This window comes from Artemia sp. Qi Xiang Cuo, chromosome 14 (genome assembly GCF_049724085.1).
Source record: "Artemia sp. Qi Xiang Cuo chromosome 14, ASM4972408v1, whole genome shotgun sequence".
Lineage (NCBI taxonomy): Eukaryota > Metazoa > Arthropoda > Branchiopoda > Anostraca > Artemiidae > Artemia > Artemia sp. Qi Xiang Cuo.
Window position 1 is genome coordinate 36,741,035 of NC_142807.1, and position 21,014 is coordinate 36,762,048.

The 21,014-nt window shown below is 36.4% G+C and overlaps 1 protein-coding gene across 1 annotated transcript in view; it reads right to left on the reverse strand.

Annotated features, from left to right (window-relative positions):
- The window catches only part of zda (peptidyl-prolyl cis-trans isomerase zonda), a 136,174-nt gene that overhangs the window by 46,374 nt on the left and 68,786 nt on the right, over positions 1-21,014 (reverse strand). Inside the window, exons 6-7 of the mRNA XM_089099717.1 lie at positions 20,295-20,462; positions 7,594-7,812 (exon numbers count right to left, since the gene is read on the reverse strand). Coding sequence (XP_088955843.1) covers positions 7,594-7,812; positions 20,295-20,462 — 387 coding nt within the window. The remainder of the gene's footprint in view (positions 1-7,593; positions 7,813-20,294; positions 20,463-21,014) is intronic.

The following is a 21,014-nucleotide window of genomic DNA, read 5'->3' on the forward strand; positions in this document are numbered from 1 at the left end:
ATTTTAAAATTTTAAAGTATTTTTCTGATTTAAATTACAAAATTAAAATTATTGCTCTGACACCATAAATATTTTTGCCGTTTTCAGTTAAATAAAAAAAAGTATTTTAAATTTTCAGGAATTATTCTAGTTTCAGTTGACAAATAAGATATTTTTGTAATTATGTAATAATTTATTTTTATATTTTAGTTACTATAGGCTAGAGTTTGTTCCTTATAGTAATATTCTCTTTTAGAAATAATTTATTTTAGTTACTATAGATTTTTAACCCAATTAATTTCCTTTAAAATGAGCTATTGAACAACCCTCTACGATGTTCCAGTGCCAAGCTATCTCTGGATACAAAAGAAAAAAAAAAGAAAAAAGAAAAAAATATCCCGTTTAGGCAGAATGTTGTAGTTGCTGCCACTTTTCTTGATTTTCAAGCCAATATATTTCCCTTGCTGTTCAAGCCAAGGGACAGAAATTTTACTATGCAGGGGTTTCGGACAAGGCGGTTCTAATGGTGTACTTTTTGTTTTGATCTGACTCTTTTTTTAAGAACTATGGGTTTTTATATTTCTTAACATTGGACGTGATCGTCTCTTACTAGGTTGCTAGCTACCGCTGCAACCCGGATAAGGTTTTATATTTCTTAACATTGGACGTGATCGTCTCTTACTAGGTTGCTAGCTACCGCTGCAACCCGGATTCAGACAAGACAGTTCTGATAGTGTACTTCTTGTTTTGTTCTGACACATTTACTGTGATTCAGTTACTTTGAACTAAAGTTCGTTCTTTAATGTATTCCTTTTCAAAATTAAATTTGTTACTATGGCCTAGAGTTAGTTCTTTACCATGTCGTAACAATTTATTTTATAATAATAACTATTTTAGTTAATTACAAAAGGTTTCTATATGTTTCTATATAAGGTTTCTACAGCAATTTCCTTTAAAATGAGCCATTACACAGCTCTTTATTATGACCACGAGCTGTTTAAATAAATACTTCAGTTACTAGGGGTTACAGTTCGTTCCTTATTTAATCCAGGTAATTATTTTCTTTCTTACTTATAAGTTTTCAATCAACTCAAAGCACTACGTAGCTCATTTTAAAGGTAGAGCTCTTTCTAATTGATTACAAACAGGAAAAAGCCTACGGCTTTTTCTTCTTTGAAATAGTAAGAGACTATCCTCAAACAATCAAGTAGCTAACTACATCAAATGTATGCAATGGGTTTTTATTCCAATGATCGTCTTTTAATGGAAAATTTGATTATATTGACCTTAAATATAACTTTACTAGCCTATACTATAGTTCAGTGGCCTATAAAATATAGTAGAGGCAAGAGGTCGTTCTTTATTATATTTTAACCCAATTAATTTCCTTTAAAATGAGCTATTGAACAACCCTTTACAATGTTCCAGTGCGAAGCTATCTGTGGAAAAGAAAAAAAGAAAAAAAAATATCCCGTTTAGGCAGAATGTTGTAGTAGCTGCCACTTTTCTTGATTTTCAAGCCAATATATTTCCCTTGCTGTTCAAGTCAAGGGACTGAAAGTTTCCTATACAGGGGTTTCGGACAAGGCGGTTCTAATGGTGTATTTTTGAATTTGATCTGACTCCTTTTTTAGGAACTATGGGTTTTATATTTCTTAACATTGGACGTGATCGTCTCTTACTAGGTTGCTAGCTACCGCTGCAATCCGGATTCTTTACTATTGTAAAATTACTCAACCATTCTAAATATTTTTACAGTTTACAGAGTTTTGCACTTTTTTCTCATACCTGTTGCATTGTCATAATATAAATACTGTAATCTTAACTATAATGAAGTTGCCTACGCAAGTTAGTATAGGGAAGAGTTCAATCTTTATTATAATAATCATAAACTAAGAAAGAGACTCCGGGTTACAGCTGCCGCTGCAACCCGGTTACCGCTGCAATCTGGATAGCTTGCAGCTACCCCTGGAACCACCATATAGCAGTTACTATGGGCGAGAGATCGTTCTTTACTGTAATCATTTTAAAGGTAGAACTCTTTCTAATTGATTACAAACAGGAAAAAGCCTACGGCTTTTTCTTCTTTGAAATAGTAAGAGACTAGTCTCAAACAATCAAGTAGCTAACTAAATCAAATGTATGTATTGGGTTTTTATTCCAATGACCGTCTTTAAGTGGAAAATTTTAATATATTGACCTTAAATATAACTGCACTAGCCTATACTATAGTTAAGTGGCCTATAAAATTTAGTATAGGCAAGAGGTCGTTCTTTATTATAATATACTATAATTAGGTGGCGTATAAAATTTAGTATAGGCAAGATGTCGTTCTTTATTATAAAATTTATAATGAACCACATCGATCCTTTATGTAATTTACTGTAAAAGACGTAAATAGAAAAACGCTATATTATGAAGTTACTTGAGATGCAACGGTTAATGTGTCATGACTCTGACTTTATAATACAAGGAGTAATGACATCTCCTTATAATATACTCCCAAGGCTGCAGGTTCAAATCCTGCCAAAGAAAAATTTTACACATTTATCTATTTAAAGTCTAAATAAAACTTCTATTAATTAGTACTACATTAGATCTTCTTGGCAGACATCGATTTTTTATGTAAATGTTCTTTACTAGGTTTCAGTGTAAAAATAATAACCTTGTTACAAACAGGAAAAAGCCTATGGCTTTTTCTTCTTTGAAATAGCAAGAGACGAACCTCAAACAATCAAGTGGCTAACTAATTCTAATGTAGGCAATGGTGTGGTTTTCCAATTATAGTCTTAATATCTTTTCAACACTTTGTAAACAGTAACCTTTGAGCACTGTAAGCCTCATCTATATAATGGTTCCTAATAACACTTCAGTTACTATGGACTGAACATCGTTCTTTAATGTAAAATTCTTACCGCTGGTATACGATTATATTTGAAAGACTGCAGTGTGAAAAGACATCAAAATGCAGTTTTTGGTGGAAAAATTTATTCTCTTTTAGAAATAACTTATTTTAGTTACTATAGATTTTTAACCCAATTAATTTCCTTTACAATGAGCTATTGAACAACCCTCTACGATGTTCTAGTGCCAAGCTATCTCTGGATACAAAAAAGAAAAAAAGAAAAAAAGAAAAAAATATCCCGTTTAGGCAGAATGTTGTAGTAGCTGCCACTTTTCTTGATTTTCAAGCCAATATATTTCCCTTGCTGTTCAAGCCAAGGGACAGAAATTTTACTATGCAGGGGTTTCGGACAAGGCGGTTCTAATGGTGTACTTTTTGTTTTGATCTGACTCTTTTTTTAAGAACTATGGGTTTTTATATTTCTTAACATTGGACGTGATCGTCTCTTACTAGGTTGCTAGCTACCGCTGCAACCCGGAAACTTTAATTAGTCACGTCATAGTCAAAGTGGCAAGCACGATCGACCGTTAACTGAAAATTGGTGGTTCAAATCCCACCGGGGTCGTTTTCTTTTAATTAGTTATTCAGCTATCAATAAAACCATATCATTACTATATCATTACCTATTATTAATTTGAGTATCAAATCTATTACAGGCAAGAGTTCGTTCTTTATCATACTTAACACGAACAGAAATTATTATATATATGAGGGTTCTCCCCTAAGTCAATACCTCGCTCTTTACGCTACAGTTTTTTAGTGCTTTCAAAAGAGCTATCTATTCTAATTAAACGGCCTTTGTGATCCAGGGATTTGGGAATTAAATTTTTTTTAACTTTTAACGTACAGAGCGTGGTATTGAATAAGGGGAGAACCCCCTCATATACGTAATAACATGTACGTAATAAAAAAAAAACAATAAAAAAGAACAAGCGATACGGAATTTTGATGTCAATAAATGTATCAAAAGAATGGGTTTATAATGCTGATTCTAAATATATAAATTTTATTAAGTTTAGTATTACTCATCAAAGGCTACGAGCCTGCGAAAATTTACCTGATTTTTTAAAGAGGGGGGAAACATCCCCTACAAGTGAAAGAATTTTCATGAAAATCACACCGTCAGATTCAGCGTATCAGATTCATGCCAAGCTATCTGTAGAATTTCTAACCTACACTATAAGAAAGTGGCGTATAAAATTTAGTATAGGCAAGAGGTCGTTCTTTATTATAAACTTGCTTCGATGTAACCATTATGTAACCATTAGTTGAATGAGACCATTGTTTTTTGTGGTCTTTTATTATATAATTTGACAAGACATGGTAACTAAGGGCCAGAGTTCGTTCTTCACTATAACAACCAGGATGACGTCAGTTACAACTTGGGTTTCTTTTTATGCTAAATTATTACAAACAGGAAAAAGCCTACGGCGTTTTCTTCTTTGAAATAGTAAGAGACAAACCTCAAGCAATCAAGTAGCTAACTAAGTCCAATGTATGCAGTGGTATGTTTTTCCACTGGTCGTATTTTAATGTAAACAGCCATGATACTGATGGAAATTACATTATCCCTATTTATGTTTCAGTTAACATTGGCTAGGTGTTGTTCTTTATTGTAAAATGATCTGACTCCTTTCTTAGGAACTATGGGTTTTTATATTTCTTAATATTGGACGTGATCGTCTCTTACTAGGTTGCTAGCTACCGCTGCAACTCGGATGATACTGATGGAAATTGCATAATCCCTATTTATGTTTCATTTAACAAGGGCTAGGTGTCATTCTTTATTATAACAGTTGGGGGGCTGCCGCCCCCCAAACCCCCGCTTTCGCAGCCTTTAAGTAAAAAAAAAGTTTTTTAAACTGAAAGTAAGGAGCGACATTAAATCTTAGAACGAACAGAAATTATTCCGTATATGAAAGGGGCTGTGCCCTCCTCAACGCCTCGGTCTTTACGCTAAAGTTTTTATTGTTTAAAAAAAGAGTTGTGAGAAAGTCAAACTTTAGCGTAAAGAGCGAGGCGTTGAGAAGGGCACAGCCCCTTTCATATACGGAATAATTTCTGTTCGTTCTAAGATTTAATGTCGCTCCTTACTTTCAGTTTAAAAAACTTTTTTTTTTATTTAAAGGCTGCGAAAGCGGGGAATTTGGGGGGCGGCAGCCCCCCAACTGTGCCTCCTAATCCCTGTACGTTTTAAGGTTCGACCTAGTAACTCAGCCTCTTTAACTCTTTCGAAAACGTAGTTTTTTTCAAATAATGTTCTGAAAGGGCTGAAGTAAAATCTTCAGACTTAGAATCTTGCTTTAAAGCCGAACAAATAGAATCTTTGCTGTAATAATCGCATTTCCAAACTCTGGTTAGTACGTCCCACATATGAGCTTCCGCAAGTAGATGGGATCTGATAAACCCCACTTTGTTGCCCCAATGAAATTAGATCCTTCCCAGAATTTAGAAAACTACCTAAAGTATTATTACTCTTTAAAGCTACCCTTAGACCATTGCTCTGTAAAATTCTTTTAAGCTTTTTTTTACTTAGCCCGGGTACATATGGTAAGGAACAAAAAAATGTAGTTGACCTTTGTCCAAATGTTATATCATTGAACGCTAATGAACCGAATCCAAGAACGTTAAAGAGGCTAGCTTCCGCCTTTGGTTTGAAAAGTATTAGAGAATTAAACAATATGTAGTTTTATTTGATTTCGTATATAAACTTTTGTTTTAAATTGTTTTAGTTTAGTTTTACTACTGATGACGGTCACTGTATATGTGACCGAAATATCTGGTATTTTTGTGAATTTCTATACACTGTCTATTAAAAAGGATTTTCTCCGTATTTCAAACTTTTATTTTGATTAGACAGCTGACCTTATTGATTATGTTATTGTAAACCGAAGACTGGTAGGATCAATACAAGATACTAGGATATATAGGAATGCTATTATAATTGTTCAAAATATAAGATCACCATCTAGTAGTGTCAAGGATCAATTTAAAGCTGAAATTCAGGGTAACTACCTTCCGGAAAGCTATGACGCTGTTAGTCTCCAGAGTGGGAATGTGAGAGAAACTTTCCAGGAACAGTTAAATACTAAAAAAGAGAGTTTAAAATTTGACAATGTAGAAGATGGATGGAATAATTTTAGGAAAATAATTTGTGAAGTCGCTGATGATGTCTTAGGGAAGAAAAATAGGAACACAGCTAGGAATATTAGTGGAAATGCTTTATGTTTAATAGAAATGTAGAGGGCCTTGTACAAGAACTATCTGAGTCATAGATCATATAAGAATATGAGGAATGTAAAAAAAATGGAGAAAGCATTAAAATATGACTTAAGGAGGTGTGAAGTGGAGGTCATGGATAAAATTGTCAAAGATCTGGAAGATGCAGCTTGACGGCATAATAGTAAAATATTGTACTGGCATGTTGTAAATTGTACTAAATTAAGAGGGAGTGGTCAATCTCGACTTATCACAGTTAAAGATAGGAACGAGCCCACAGTTAGGAATAAGAAAAAGTTAAAGAGAGAGGGGCAGAAGATTTTGAGAATCTTTTAAACTGGGATAGAGTTACAAGAAAAGATACAGAGGAAAATCAAAAAGTTTGTGATACCTTGGATGTGAAGGAAGATTTATTTTGTGAGGAAGAATTAGTGACAACGCTAAAAATATTTTTGAAAGAATACGAAGATAAATCTGCGAACCGAGATTAGAATAAAGTCTGAAGCATGGACGCTCCGAAAAACGGAGGACTCTTTAGATGTTTTCCAGAGAAACTGCCTACAGATTGTTTTACATACCCGACTGATCAACCATATTTCAAACTGTACGAAAAGTGTGGCTCAATCCAGCTTTCTAAGGCTATAATGCGAGAAATGTTGAGATGGCTTGGACACGTTCTGTATTAACCTTTTGTATAAATGCCCGAAATATTTACACAGTGCGCTCATTGCTACTGTTTACCAAGCGCATATAACCCTGTTGTGTATCATAGTTTAAGAGCACAGACTATCAAGTTTATTTTTCAGCATTCCCCGACAGAACTTGAACATGCAATATTGGAAAACTGAATATACTAAATACAACGGTAGTTACAATTTAAGAACTAGCCCCTTAAGATTGCAATTAGTCAGGGTCTATAAATGGTTTTTGACACTTAGTATGGCAGCATATATATTCTGTTTTACAGTTGATTTCGTTGAACCTACTTCCTTTCTCCGCAGATTAATGTGAATTGACCGCTTTCTTTAATAATCATAGGCAGCGCAATCGCATTGCCTAAGTAAAGAACGATGTTGGCACAATGTATTATTTATTATTTTTTTTTCCTTTAGACCAGGGTACTTCGTATCGAGGGACTTGTCGTAGAAACTTGGAAAAGGGCGAATTCGATTGGAAATCGGAATGGCTAGTGCCCTTTTTAATACTTGGGAAGGCATAGGGGTTGTGAGCCCCACTCATGTTAACTTCTGCTCGTTTTGAATTTGACTCGGTTGTCTATTGTAATTTTTGTTTGTTTTGGGTTTCATTTATCTATTAATGCTGATTTGTGGTAGTTTCACGCTTGGTACATTATTTGATCTTATTTTTGCTCATTTTTGGTTTAATGGGGTTCTTTACTTTTCTTTGAAAAACTTATTTTGTGGATAAAGTTTTTTTTTAAATTAATACATCTTAAAAAGGTTAAGAGAATTCCAACCACCACTACTTACCGGTAATCTAACTTTTTCATACCCAGATTTTTCGACAGGTTTCTTCTGCACATTTCCAAGCATTTTCTTATAGAGTGAAGATTCTTTTTTCAAGTCATTTTTTAGCTTTGTTTCAAGGCGTAGTAAGTCTGATTTAATGGATTTCTCTTCGGGTTCAGTGCTTAGAGCTTTTTTAAATAAAATAATTGCATCTGATGTGTTGCCTTGCTCGGCCAAAACCTGGAAGGTAAAGAACTAGAATTAGCAAGAATGAATTATTAAAAGCACTACTAATCTCAAAATTATAACTAGATTGATATATAGATAGATAAGTGCCTCCAAAGCCAAAAGGCTATAACACAAATACAAAAATGATAAGAAATACACACAAAATTCATGTATAAAAGCACTGAATGGAACCCTGTGTGTTCAGTTGAATGACATTTGTAGGTTACGGGACATCTGGAAGTAGCACATTTAAATCCTCTTCGAATTTAACTTTTAACAAAGAGTAGTTTCTGATATGTGCACGGATTATGGCACGAATCATCCCAAAGCTTTTTTTTTTATCTCTCTATACCAAAGCAATATCTTGGAACTATCAATGATACGATACCACTTCTGTATTTTTGTAACATTTCAAAATTTTTTATTAAAGACCCGGTACCTCCTCTGTAACTTGACCTTTACTTTATTTCCTTGATTACGGATCCAGCAATTTTCAAGGTTTATGAAATGTCGCCCTTTTTTCCAAGACGTGTTGAATTACTTTGAAGTAGATCATGATACCGTCATTTTCTAACCTGGAAAATACCACAATGCGGATAGCCAGGGTGTAATAGGCTGAAGCTGTTCAACTTGAGATGGTCTGGTGTCTCTACTCTGCCAAAAACTCCTTCCTTTGTCCCTAACCCCGATATGGGAATCCTACCAGCGGAGTTTACAGATAATAGAAAAAGCCACGGAGTTCCACCAGAAAACTTTTTTCGCCTTCGTTGACTTCCGTGCTGCGTTCGACTCAGTGGACCGAGAAGGACTGTGGAAGATTTTAGCATCGACTGGCATCCCCAAGAAATACTGCAGATTCTTCAAAGCTTTACACCATTGTACAGAAAGCTGTGTTCAAGTCAATGGCCGGCGCAGCCCATTCTTCCGAATCACGACAGGGATGCGTCAAGGATGTTCAGTGACCCCAGAGCTCTTCAATGTCATCATAGACCACGTTATGACAAAAACGACTTCACGTCTCAACTTTGGACTCAAGTTTGGAGATCGCGTCATCTCAGATGCTGATTTTGCTGACGACCTGGCCATCCTAGCGGAATCCATGAATCAGTTGCTGGAAGCGCTTCAAATCTTACGAGAACAGGCCGCAAATGTGGAACTGCAGATAAACTGGAATAAAACGAAAATTATGGCCATAGACCCGTCTTCTCCTGCTGTCATTTCTCCAGTCAGTCTGGACGGAACAACTAGCATAGAAGTTGTCCAAAGGTTCACCCACCTGAGACCCACAATTTCTTCAGATGGCTCCCTCCTTCCCCAGCTGCAAGAAAGGCTATCCAAAGCGTCTTCTGCCATGGGCAGGTTGAACCGTCACCTTTGGCGAACACCAAATATCAGTCGTTCAACCAAACTGCGAATTTTCAACACCCTTATCGGTTCTGTGATGCTTTATGGAGCTGAAACTTGGTAAGCATCAGTCGAAACCCTATTGGTCATCGAAAAATTTTAGTCGAAGAGTCAGAGAAGGATAGAAGGTCTACGGTGGGTAGACTTCGAGAGTAACGAAAAGCTGTTGCATCTCACCAAGCAGTGCCGGTTTTATACCCAAGCAGCCGAGCGTACCTTACGGTGGTTTGGGAATCTACTTCGAATACCCCGGCGCTTACCCGTAAAGACGATCTTCGACTTTGACCCAATCAAAGTCAGTTGGAAGCGAACTCGCGGCCAATAAAAAAAAAAAAAAAAAAAAAAAAAAAAAAAAAAAAAAACGATGGTCCGACAGTGTATCCGAGTTCCTAGCGATGGTAAATATCAGACCGAGTGAAGCTCAAACCCTGCAATGGACCGAAGTGGATGGAGGAGGCAGACGTCATTCTCTGCGCCAAGTAGCACCCGGCAGGAGACCTAAAGAAAAAAAAGAAAGGAGTTTCATAGTGGAAGTGGACCATTCACGAGTTTGCCTAGCTAAAATCGTAACTACAAACAACAGTGCAGGGTGACCCTCGAAAAAATTATAGCCTATTAATGTATATGTTCCTTCTCAAACAGGCGATTTTGCGATAAGGCTGCAGCCATAAATTGGATCAAAAGGACAAAATATTTATACAATTGGATTCAACAGTCTCAGATATATCCCTTCACCGAGCCAGAATAATGATATTGCTTGGGTTTGTTTTTGGAGAAGAATCTAAACTTGCGTGAAAAAAGAAAATGGTTCTTTTATCAACAATTTTAAATTAATATTCCCAATATTCAATTGATATTCAACGTTTTTAATTAAAAAAAAACACATTCACCAAATTTCAAAAATACTATTTGGTAGATCAATAGAGCCAAGTTTCAACTATGAAATGGCAGCAAAATTATTGTTGCTCGTTGATATATTAAAACCGAAGGAGAGCAGACAAATAACTAACCAAAAATTGCAAAGGAAGCATACACCTTAAACGAATCAGCGTTGCACATATTTTGATTAACATTTGGCCGCGTCCCCAACGTACTATAATATTTGCAGCCATGAATATATAATGATAACGACTTTCTGGAGGTCATAAAAATTTCAATGATTTCAATAATATGCAAATAGCGATATAGAGCGTTACGACATTCAAAGACAACTATCTTACTGATATCTTGACGGATAAATTTTAGATGTTTTGAACTGGACTTGTTAGGAATTCTCGAGACTCATTTAATCAAGAAAAGGAAACATAAAACTAGGTGATAAAGAATTTACTTATTCAAGTAGTAGGGATGAGGGATATAGTCAGGAAGTAGACATCATGATGAACAAGGTAGCATCTTAGTCTTTTTTAGGTTGAGAAGTTGTTAATAGCAGAATTGTAGCAACACAATCTAGTCCAAAAAGGGCAGGGTATCAGCCACAGTGGCACAAACCCTTGTAGAACCCATTAACAAAGTGAGTAAGGACTCGGATGAATTTTACACACAGTCATATGAACAAAAAACAAGATCACAGGCAACGCTATAGCCTTGCCTATAGTAAAGGCCATACGGCTCCAATGTTTTATTATTATTAATCAAAAAACTTTTTGCACAAAATAAGTTTTTCAAAAAAGTAAAGAACTCCATTAACCAAAGATGAACAAAAATAGAATCAAATAACCTACCAAGCAAACAACTACCACAAATCAGCATCAACAAATAAGTGAAACCAAAAACAAGCAGAAATTAAAATAAGTCAAACTCAAAACGAGCATAAATTAATCTGAGTAGGGTTCTAAACCCCATGCTTTCTAAAAGCCAGAATATAATGTGTACTTTCCTGAAAAAAATTTCAATGAATTTACTGAAAAAAATGTGCATTGTCAGTTTAATATACATATGCTGATATTTATTCCTGAAAATCTTAATTGATTTTTGTTTTCTTGAAGTTTTAAGTTGAAATATTTAAAAGAATTTTTTTCAGTAAAGTACAAATTATTTTCTGGCTATTAGAAAGCATAGGGTTTAGAACCCTACTCAGATTAATTTCTGCTTGTTTTGAGTTTGACTTATTTTAATTTCTGTTTGTTTTATGTTTCATTTATTTATTGATACTGATTTGTGGTTGTTGTACGCTTGGTAGATTATTTCATTCTATTTTTGTTCATTTTTGGTTCAATGGAGTTCTTTACTTTTTTTTGAAAAACTTATTTGTGAAAATAATTTTGTTGATCAATTTCTGTTCGTTCTAAATTAACAAAGTCTTTTTCAGGGAGAAAGACTGAGCCTCTTCTGAAGTTAAACAACCATCCCTTCCATAAAACCCTTTAATACCCCCTGTGCATAACTTACAGCCCTTGTCCCTTGGCTCTGGGGTTTGTTTCAACCCTAAAAGCCTTCTTATATGAGATTTAGACTATATTGAATACAACGGGTATCTCAAAACTTCTATTAGATGCAGTTCGAGACAATACGACGTTTGTGTAGGGGGGGAGGGTTAGCTGCCCTCTGATCACTTTGACTCTTAAAAATGGCACTAGAGCGTCTTATTACCAATCCAATGAGCCCCCTTTGAAGTGTATATGACCACACTTTCTTTATAATAGGCTAAACAAAATGGCTATATCAAAATTTCGATTGTAAGTGTTTGGGGAAATGATAGGCGTGGAGGAAGATATTTGCCCTCTGATTACTTTTGACTAATAAAAAAGGCACCAGTACTCTCAATTTCCAATCGAATGAGCCCTTTTTGAAGCTTCTACGACAAAACGTTCTATAAATATGCCCCAAGGGCATAACTTACGACCTTTGTCATGAGGGCTATGGAGGGGGGGGAAGGTGGAAAATTTCATGACCTTTCAACTACGTTGAACACAATGGCCATATCAAAATGTTGATCGTAAATATTTGGGGATATGATGGGCGTAGGGGGGGGGGGATTCTCCCTCTGATTACTTTTGACTATTAAAAAGGGCAATAGCCCTCTCAATTTCCGATCGAGAGCCATTTTTGAAGTTTTTACGACAACATTTTCTATATGACATTATATGCCCCCATGGCATAACTTACAACCTTAGCCCTGAAGGCTGTTGAGGGCTGTCAGACTCAAACACATAATTTCCGGACCCTTCAACTAAGTTCAATAAAACTGAGATATCAAAATGTTGAGCGGAAGTGTTTGGGGAAATGATGGGTATGGGGGGGGGGGGCATTCGCCCCCGATCGCATTTGACTATTAATAAGGGCAGTATCCCTCTTAATTCCTAATTGAAGGAGTCGTTTTTGAAGTTTTTACGACAACGCTGGCAAATAAGTAATTTCCAGAACTTTCAACTACGTTGAACAAAATGTCCATCTCAAAATTTGGATTGGATGTGTTTGGGGAAACGGTAGGCTTGAGAGGGGTGTTAGTTGCCCTTCAACGCTTTCTTTAAAACCCCCAAGGCACAACCTACAACCCTTACGCCGAGGGCTGTGAAGGGAGTGTCATCCTCAAAGACATAATTTCCGGACTTTTTAACTACGTTTAACAAAATGGCTATCTCAAAATTTTTATTGGATGATTTTAGGGAAATGGTGGGCATGGGAGGGGTGTTAGTTTTCCTCCAATCACTTTTGACTATTAAAAAGGGCACTAGCCCTTCGAAGTTTTTATTACAACGCTCTAAAAACACCTTATATGCCCTCAGGGCATAAATTACAACCCTTGTCCTTAGAGGTGTGTGTGGGTGGGGGGGGGGATCATCCTCACAGACATAATATCCAGAACTTTCAACTACGTTGAAGAAACGGCTATCTCAAAATTTTGATTGGAAGTGTTTGGGGAGATGGGGGGTGTGAGAGGGAGGTTAGTTGCGCTCCAATCAGTTTCGACTAGCCTATTAAAAAGGGCACTAGACTTTTCAATTTCCAATTGAATGAGTCTTTTTTGAAGTTTCTACGACAACTTTTTCTAAAAAAAACCTTATATGCCCACAGGGCATAACGTACAACCTTAGCCCTGAGGGCTCTGGGGGGAGTGTCATCCTCAAAGACCTAATTTCAAGAACTTTCATTTACGTTGAAGAAAACAGCTATCTCAAAATTTTGATGTGTTTGGGGAGATGGTGAGCTTGAGAGGGGGGCTAGTTGCCCTCCAATCACTGTCGACTTTTAAAAAGGGCACTAGCCCTTTCCATTTCCAATCAAATGAACCCGTTTTGAAGTCTACGAAAACGCTTTCTATAAAAACCTTATATACCCCTAGGGCATAACTTACAACCCTTGCCCTGTGGGGTTTGGGGGTTTGTCATCGTCAAAATCCTAAATTCCAGAACTTTCAACTACGTTGAACAAAATGGCTATCTCAAAATTTTAATTGAATGTGTTTGGGGAAATGGTGGGCGTCAGAGGGGGGTTATTTGCTCTCCATTCCCTTTCGACTATTAAAAAGGGGACTAGCCCTTTCAATTTCCAATCAAATGAGCCCTTTTTGAAGTTTCTAAGACAATACTTTCTATAAAAACCTTATATGCACCCAAGATGTAACTTACAACCCTTGCCCTGAGGGCTCTGGGGTGGTTGTCATCCTAAAAGACCTAATTTCCAGAACTTTTAACTACGCTAAACAAAATGAACATCTCAAAATTTTGATTGGATGTATTTGGAAAAATGATGGGCGTGAAAAGTGGGTTAGTCTCCCTTCAATTACATTCGACTATTAAAAAGGGCACTAGCCATTTGGATTTCAAATGAAATGAGCCCCTTTTGAAGTTTCTACGACAACACTTTCCATAAAAATCTTATATGCCCCCAGGGCATGACTTACAACCCTTGCCCTGAGGGCTGTGGGGGAGTGTCCTAATCAAAAACATAATTTCTATCTGGAAATCAACTACTCTGAACAAAATGGGGATCTCAAAATTTTGGTTCGATGTTTTTGGGGAGCTGATGGGCGTGGAAGGGGTGTTAGTTGCCCACCAATCACTTTCGACTATTAAAAAGGGCACCAGCCATTCCACCAATCGAATGAGCCCTTTTCGAAGTTTCTACGACAACTACTTCGATACGAAATACCCTGGTAAAAAAAAAAAAAAAAAAAAAAAAAAAAAAAAAAAAAAAAAAACAGAACACATCGTTCTGTAAGTTATGCCCAAACAGGCTCATTCAATTGGAAATTCAAAGGGCTAGTGCCCTTTTTAATAGTCAAAAGTGATTGGAGGGCAACTAACCCCCCTCTCCGCCCACCTTTCCCCCAAACACATTCAATCAAAATTTTGAGACAGCCATTTTTTTCAACGTGGTTGAAAATTCTGGAAATTAGGTCTTTAAGGATGACAACCCCTCCCCGCACAGCCCTCAGGGCAAGGTTTGTAAGTTATGCCCTAGGGGCATATAAGGTTTTAATAGAAAGCTTCCAAAAAGGGCTCATTCGATTGGAAAGTTAATTGGCTAGTGCCCTTTTTGATAGTTGAAAGTGATTGGAAGGCAACTAACACCCCTTCTACGCCCACCATTTCCCCAAACACATCCAAATCAAAATTTTGAGATAGTCATTTTGTTCAAGGTAGTTGAAAGTTCTGCAAATTATATCTTTGAGCATGACACTCCCCCCACAGTCATCAGGGCAAGGGTTATAAGTTATGCCCTGGGGGCATATATGGTTCTTATGGTAGGAATGCTCGTATAAATTTCAGAGAGGGCTTGTTTGATTGGAAATTGACAGTTCTAGTTCACTGTTTAAGTGTCAAAAGATGTCGGAGGGTTACCACCCCCCCCCCACGCCCTTTTTTCCCAAATGCATCCGATAAAGATTTTGAGATTGCTATTTCGTTAAAAATAGTTAAAAAACATGTAACAAAAACTCCGGGGTCGACACAACCCCCCAGGGCCCGGGGGCAGACGTTGTAAGTTATGCCCTGGGGACATATATGGTTCTTATGGAAGGAATGCTCGTATAAACTTCAAAGAGGGCTCATTCGATTGGAAATTGATAGTTCTAGTTCACTTTTTAAGAGTCAAAAGAGATTGGAGGGCACTTAGTCCCCTCCACGCCCCTTTTTTCTCAAACTCATCTGATAAGAACTTTGAGATAGCCATTTTTTAAAAATAGTTCGAAGACCATATAACGAAAACTCCCGGGTCGACACAGCCCGCCAGGGCCAGGAGGCAGGCGTGTTAAGTTATGCCCTGGGGGAATATATGGTTCTTATGGAAGGGATGCTCGTAAAAACTTCAGAGAGGGCTAATTTGATTGGAAACTGAAAGTTCTAGTTCAGTTTTTGAGAGTCAAAAGAGATTGGAGGGTAACTAGCCCCACACGCCCCTTTTTTCCCGAATGCATCCGATAAAAATTTTGAGACAACATTAAGTTAAAAATTGTTCAAAAGTTAGATAACAAAAACTCAGGTGTCGAGACAACCCCCCAGGGCCCGGGGGCAGGCGTTTGAAGCAATGACATGGTGCATATATGGTTCTTATGAAAAGGATACTCGTATAAACTTTAGACGGGGCTCATTTGATTGGAAATTGAAAGTTTGAGTTCACTTTTTAATAGTCAAAAGAGATCCAAGAGTAATTCGCCCCCCCCCCACGCCTTCTTTTTCCAAACCCATCTGATGAAAATTTTTAGATAGACATTTAAAAAAAAAATAGTTCAAAGGTCGGATAAGAAAAACTCCGGTGTCAATACAACCTCCAATGGCCCGGGGGAAGGCATTCTAAGTTATGCCCTCAAGGCATGTATGGTTCTTATGGAAGGGATGCTCGCATATACTTCATAGAGGGCTCATTTGATTGGGAATTGAAAGTCCTAGTACGCTTTTTAAGAGTCAAGAGATTTTAGGGCAACTAGCCCCCCCTCCCTCCACGCTCTTTTTTCCCCAAACCTATCCGCTACAAATTTTGAGACAGCCAGTTTTTTTAAAAAAAATTTCAAAAATTAGATAACAAAAACTCCGGTAAGGGCCCAGGGAGTAGGCGTTGTAAGTGTTGTCCTGGGGGCGTGTATGGTTCTCATGAAAGGGATGCTCGTATAAACTTCAGAGAGGGCTCATTTGATTGGAAATTGAAATTTCTAGCTCACTTTTTAAGAGTCAAAAGAGATCTGAGGGCAACTAGTTCCCCCCTACCACACACACACCCCCTTTTTTCCCAAGCCTATTCGATAAAAATTTTAAAATAGTCATTTCATTAAAAATAATTAAAAGGTCAGATAAGGAAAACTCCTGTGTCGACGCAACCCCCCAGGGCCCGAAGTCAGGCGTTGTGAGCAATGCTCTGGGGGCATATATGGTTTTTATGGAAGGGATGCTCGTATAAACTTGGGAGAGGGTTCAATTGATTGGAAATTGAAAGTTCTCGTTCACTTTTTAAGAGTAAAAAGAGAACGGAGGGCAACTAGCCCCCCCCCCCCATTCACGCCCTATATGCTTAAGATAAAAATTTTGAGATAGAGATTTTGTTGAAAATAGTTCAAAGTTCAGATAACAAAAAATCCGGTGTCGACACAGCCCCCCAGGACCCGAGGGTAGGCGTTGTAAGTTATGCTTTGGGTCACACCTTGTTGTTATCGAGTGGATACTCGCATAAAACTTTATAGAGGACTAAGTGGACTGGAAAATTGAACTTTGTAACTCACTTTTTAAGAGTAAAAAGTGATCGGAGGGCAGCTAGCCTCCCCCATACTCCATTCATTTTTTTCCCAGAGGCACTTCACATAGAAGGGATCGTCGTATAAACTTCAAAGGGACCTCATTTCAAAGGGGGCAAACTTTTTTCACTTTGATGAACATTTGATCTTTTTAAAAAGTTTGATTTTGAGATAAGGAATCTGTGCAAACTTGAAACTTTTTGCTATCAAAAACGAACAAAAATTAATTTAAAAAAATTTTTCCGAAAAATAAGTTTTTCAAAGAAAAGTAAAGGCTATTTTAAACTGAAGCTCAGCAGATACAAATGCTTGTTAAAATTCAAACTCAAAACGACCAGAAATTACTATTAAAGAATAAATGAAACCCAAAACGAGGTTCAAGGTTCAAGGTTTAATTTTAAAATATCTGTATAAAATAGACATAAATAGAGGTAAACGCCGGAGACACAAGGTCGAATGACAAAAACCCGGTACATTAATCGGAATAAACCTGTTTGACAACAAAAAAGAAATAAGAGTTATTCCATGACTCACCAATAGACGGGTACCCACCCCACAAACCCACCGACATCGGGCAAAGATCCACCGAAAATACCAATAAAAAAAAAAACCAACGGGCGAATAAGGGTAACCGATGACCGGCATCTCACAGGGCAAAACACCCAACAAAACAATATTATCAAATGTACCCAGTTTTTCAATATATTATTAATTCTTAAAATTATTTATAAGGATAGAATGAAGTTGCTTTTTATATTTGGAAGAGATTTGCTGCAATCAATAAATGGTAGATAAAGACACCATAAACCCGTGATTGAAAATAATAACTGAAAACTATATACCTCTTGAACAGTCTTAGAAAGTATAAACAACATCAAATTCAATATTTGATATGTAATGATATTAGTTGTTGAAAGATCCATCTGTTCAAGAATCTATTTCACTCTAATTTTATTTTTATTTTCAATGCTGGAAGAACTGGAAAAGAAAATATTTGTAATATAATTCGTTTCCAGTAAAGCGCCAATGACGCAGTAGGCTTTTGGTTTTTATTTACAGTTAAGGAAGGGAACAGTATCCAAAGTCTTGTTTGGTGTGAAACTATATTCGTCTTTAACAACTTTAGAAAGAGCTAATAAATTTAACTGAATATTTGATGTATAATGATATTAATTGCTGAAAGCTTATCAGTTCAAATTTTACTATAAATTTAATGTTCATTTTCAATATTAAGTACAAAATAAAATATTTGTAATACAATTGGTTTTCAGTATAGCGCCAATGCCGCAGTAGGCTTTAGACTTTTACAGTGAGAGAAGGAGGCGATACCCAAACTCTTGTTTGTAGCGATTTTTGTTCGTTTCAAGCTTGATTTGCATATGCAATTTAAGTTTCACTCATATTAACATTCATTTATTCATTTACATTAATATCTATTGCATGTTTGTTTGTATTGATTGTATATTTAACTTCTGTTCGTTTTAAGTTTCATTTATAGTTCAATAGCAAAATATTTTTTTTCGTTTTAAGCTTGATTTTCATATTCAATCTAAGCATTACTCGTTTAAGATCTATTTATTCATTTATATTATTACTTGTTGTATGTTTTTTCTTATGGTTGTTGTTTATTTATTTTCTGTTCGTTTTGGGTTTCATTAATTCTTTAATAGTAATTTCCGGTCGTTTTGAGCTTGAATTTTAGCAGGTATTTGTATCTGCTGAGATTAAGCTTAAAATGGGCTTTACTTTTCTTTGAAAAACTTATATTTCGGAAAGTTGTTTTTAATTAATCCCAGGAAAAAACATGTTTTTTTATTAAGGACTGTGATACTTATGTTGTGGCAAATGGGGGTAGAGAGTCTGGTTAATTTTTTTATGAAAGTTTTTGTGTTGCAAGAGTATATATATTTTACGGAAGGCGTAGAAAGAAAGGATGTTAAATCAAAACGTGGTTCATTGACTAGAAAACGCATGAGAAAAAAAGGGATCAAAATAAATGGTATTGTGATGGATTGAAATGTCCGGGGCTGAGTTTTGCGGTAACACTTTTACATTATCTTTGTTATTACCTAATTTTTTTTTTCTTTGAGAAGTTCTTCAGTCCAAAAACTATGCTGATTAATAGCACCCTTACCATCTCAAGGCTTGCTTATATTTAAAAAAGGAATACTGTTTTAACTAATTGACAAATAGCTAAAATTTCGAGTTCGTTACCAAGGAGAAAACACAGGAGTTTGTCTCAGGGACGTCCAAATATAAGTAGCGCGACACAAGCTCGTTAAAACGGAACAATCATGTAGATTGTAGTGAAGTATCGCTACATAGCTTATTCTACGTAAGATTTGACTAGTTTATTCAGCCAAGTCAAAGGGACTTGACAAAATATAAATAGAAGTATGGTAAGAACTCAATACCTGAGCATGTACTCCAAAAACACGATTATATTCATAAAAATAAATATTAAAGTCGGATTGACAACAAAACACGGGTTAACAATACAAACTGTGAACTCCCGCAAACTGCTTGAGGGATAACCAAACCCAAATATTGGAAAAATAGGCAAAGAAAAACCTAAATCATAGTTTCACTGCTTAAAGATATCATAAGCGACAACACAATAAAAATCATGAGATTTTAGGAAACGGGGCCTGCATATGCGCCTAGTTTAGGCGCTTGAACTTTACAATCGCGTAGGATTTGGGCAGAAGATTACTACATACTCAAACTCATATAAGCACATAGGCTGGCCGTTAGATGAGGGGGGGGAAGGGGTATTATTAGAGCAAGTATCTTATATGGAAAGCAAATCATTTTAAATCCAATAATAATAACAATTTGTATTACCAAGACGAGAGAGAAGGGTCTTTAACACTATCTTAAAGTGCAGGAATTTCGTCCTATCATCGACGCATTCAGTGCAGGTATGCTAACAAAGCTTGTTTGCGGGTATATAAGTTCGCAACATGCTGTTAACTGTCTTTTACACATCAGTATTGCTTTATTTCATTGTGTCGTAGCTAAGATTTCTTTCTGGGGAAGATGCATTGCAAATTATTAATAAAATATAATAAACAGCCCCCCCCCCCTTACCAAATAAGATCATATATTAACACTTCTGGAAGGGGGATATTCAATTAAAAAGGTGAGATGTAGCCCTTTTTTCTTCGGCAAATTTTCTTTTTGTTGAGCATAGATTAAGTGTGGTAATTTGCAGATGACTCAGCACAAATGGCCACTGGATTACTACTATTCTTAGTAAAACCAGCTCTCTTTTCTCCTTCCTCAAATACTATTTTTCATTGATGGAAGGACCAGAGATTCAGAATGATATAAAAAAACAAGTTTGACTTGGAAGGGGAGTTCACAAAGGGGTTTGAAAGCTTAAAAAAAAACAAAAAAACACCAGACTTCTGATACTTACTTTTCCTTTTCTATACAAGGCCTTCACGTTGTTTGGCTGGCACTTAAGAACGACATCCAATGACTTAATGGCGGCATCTAGGGCTTCCGACTTGATCTGGGCAGCTGCCATATTATTGTAGACTTTCAGCCGGTCTTCAAGTATCTCTTGTAGTTTTTCGGGTGGCTCCTGGAAATGCAATTTCGATTAGAACATGTGGCCTTAAAACTTATATTCATTATTAAGCAGACGATTTGTTCTTTTTCTTGCAGTAGGACATCAGCTTTAATGAGTTTAAGCTACCACCCGCTTACTTCTCGAAACTGAACATACATATCAAATGTACACACACAGATATAAATACAGCGACACACATATTTATATACTACAACTATTAATAATATTAAAAAGTCACTAGAGCAAAAAGTGACCTGAGGCCAAAACAGCTACACACGCTCCTCTTCCACCCCAATATATTAGAAGTTTCACCCTTCACCCCTCCCATGAAGTTGTAATTCCATTTAAATCTTTAATCACGAACTCCTCCAACCCTGTTTGGGAATGACCTACTTTTTTCTTGGCCCCAGATGGATAGCCAAAAAGCATAATTTTTGGCAATTTGTCACCATTCATCCGTAAAACGTGGAGTAGCCTTCCTAACCTTTCTTTCACCGTAGCCCAAGAAAGTGGGATCAAAATACATTTATCAAACAGCTTATTGATTGACATACGGTCAGTCAA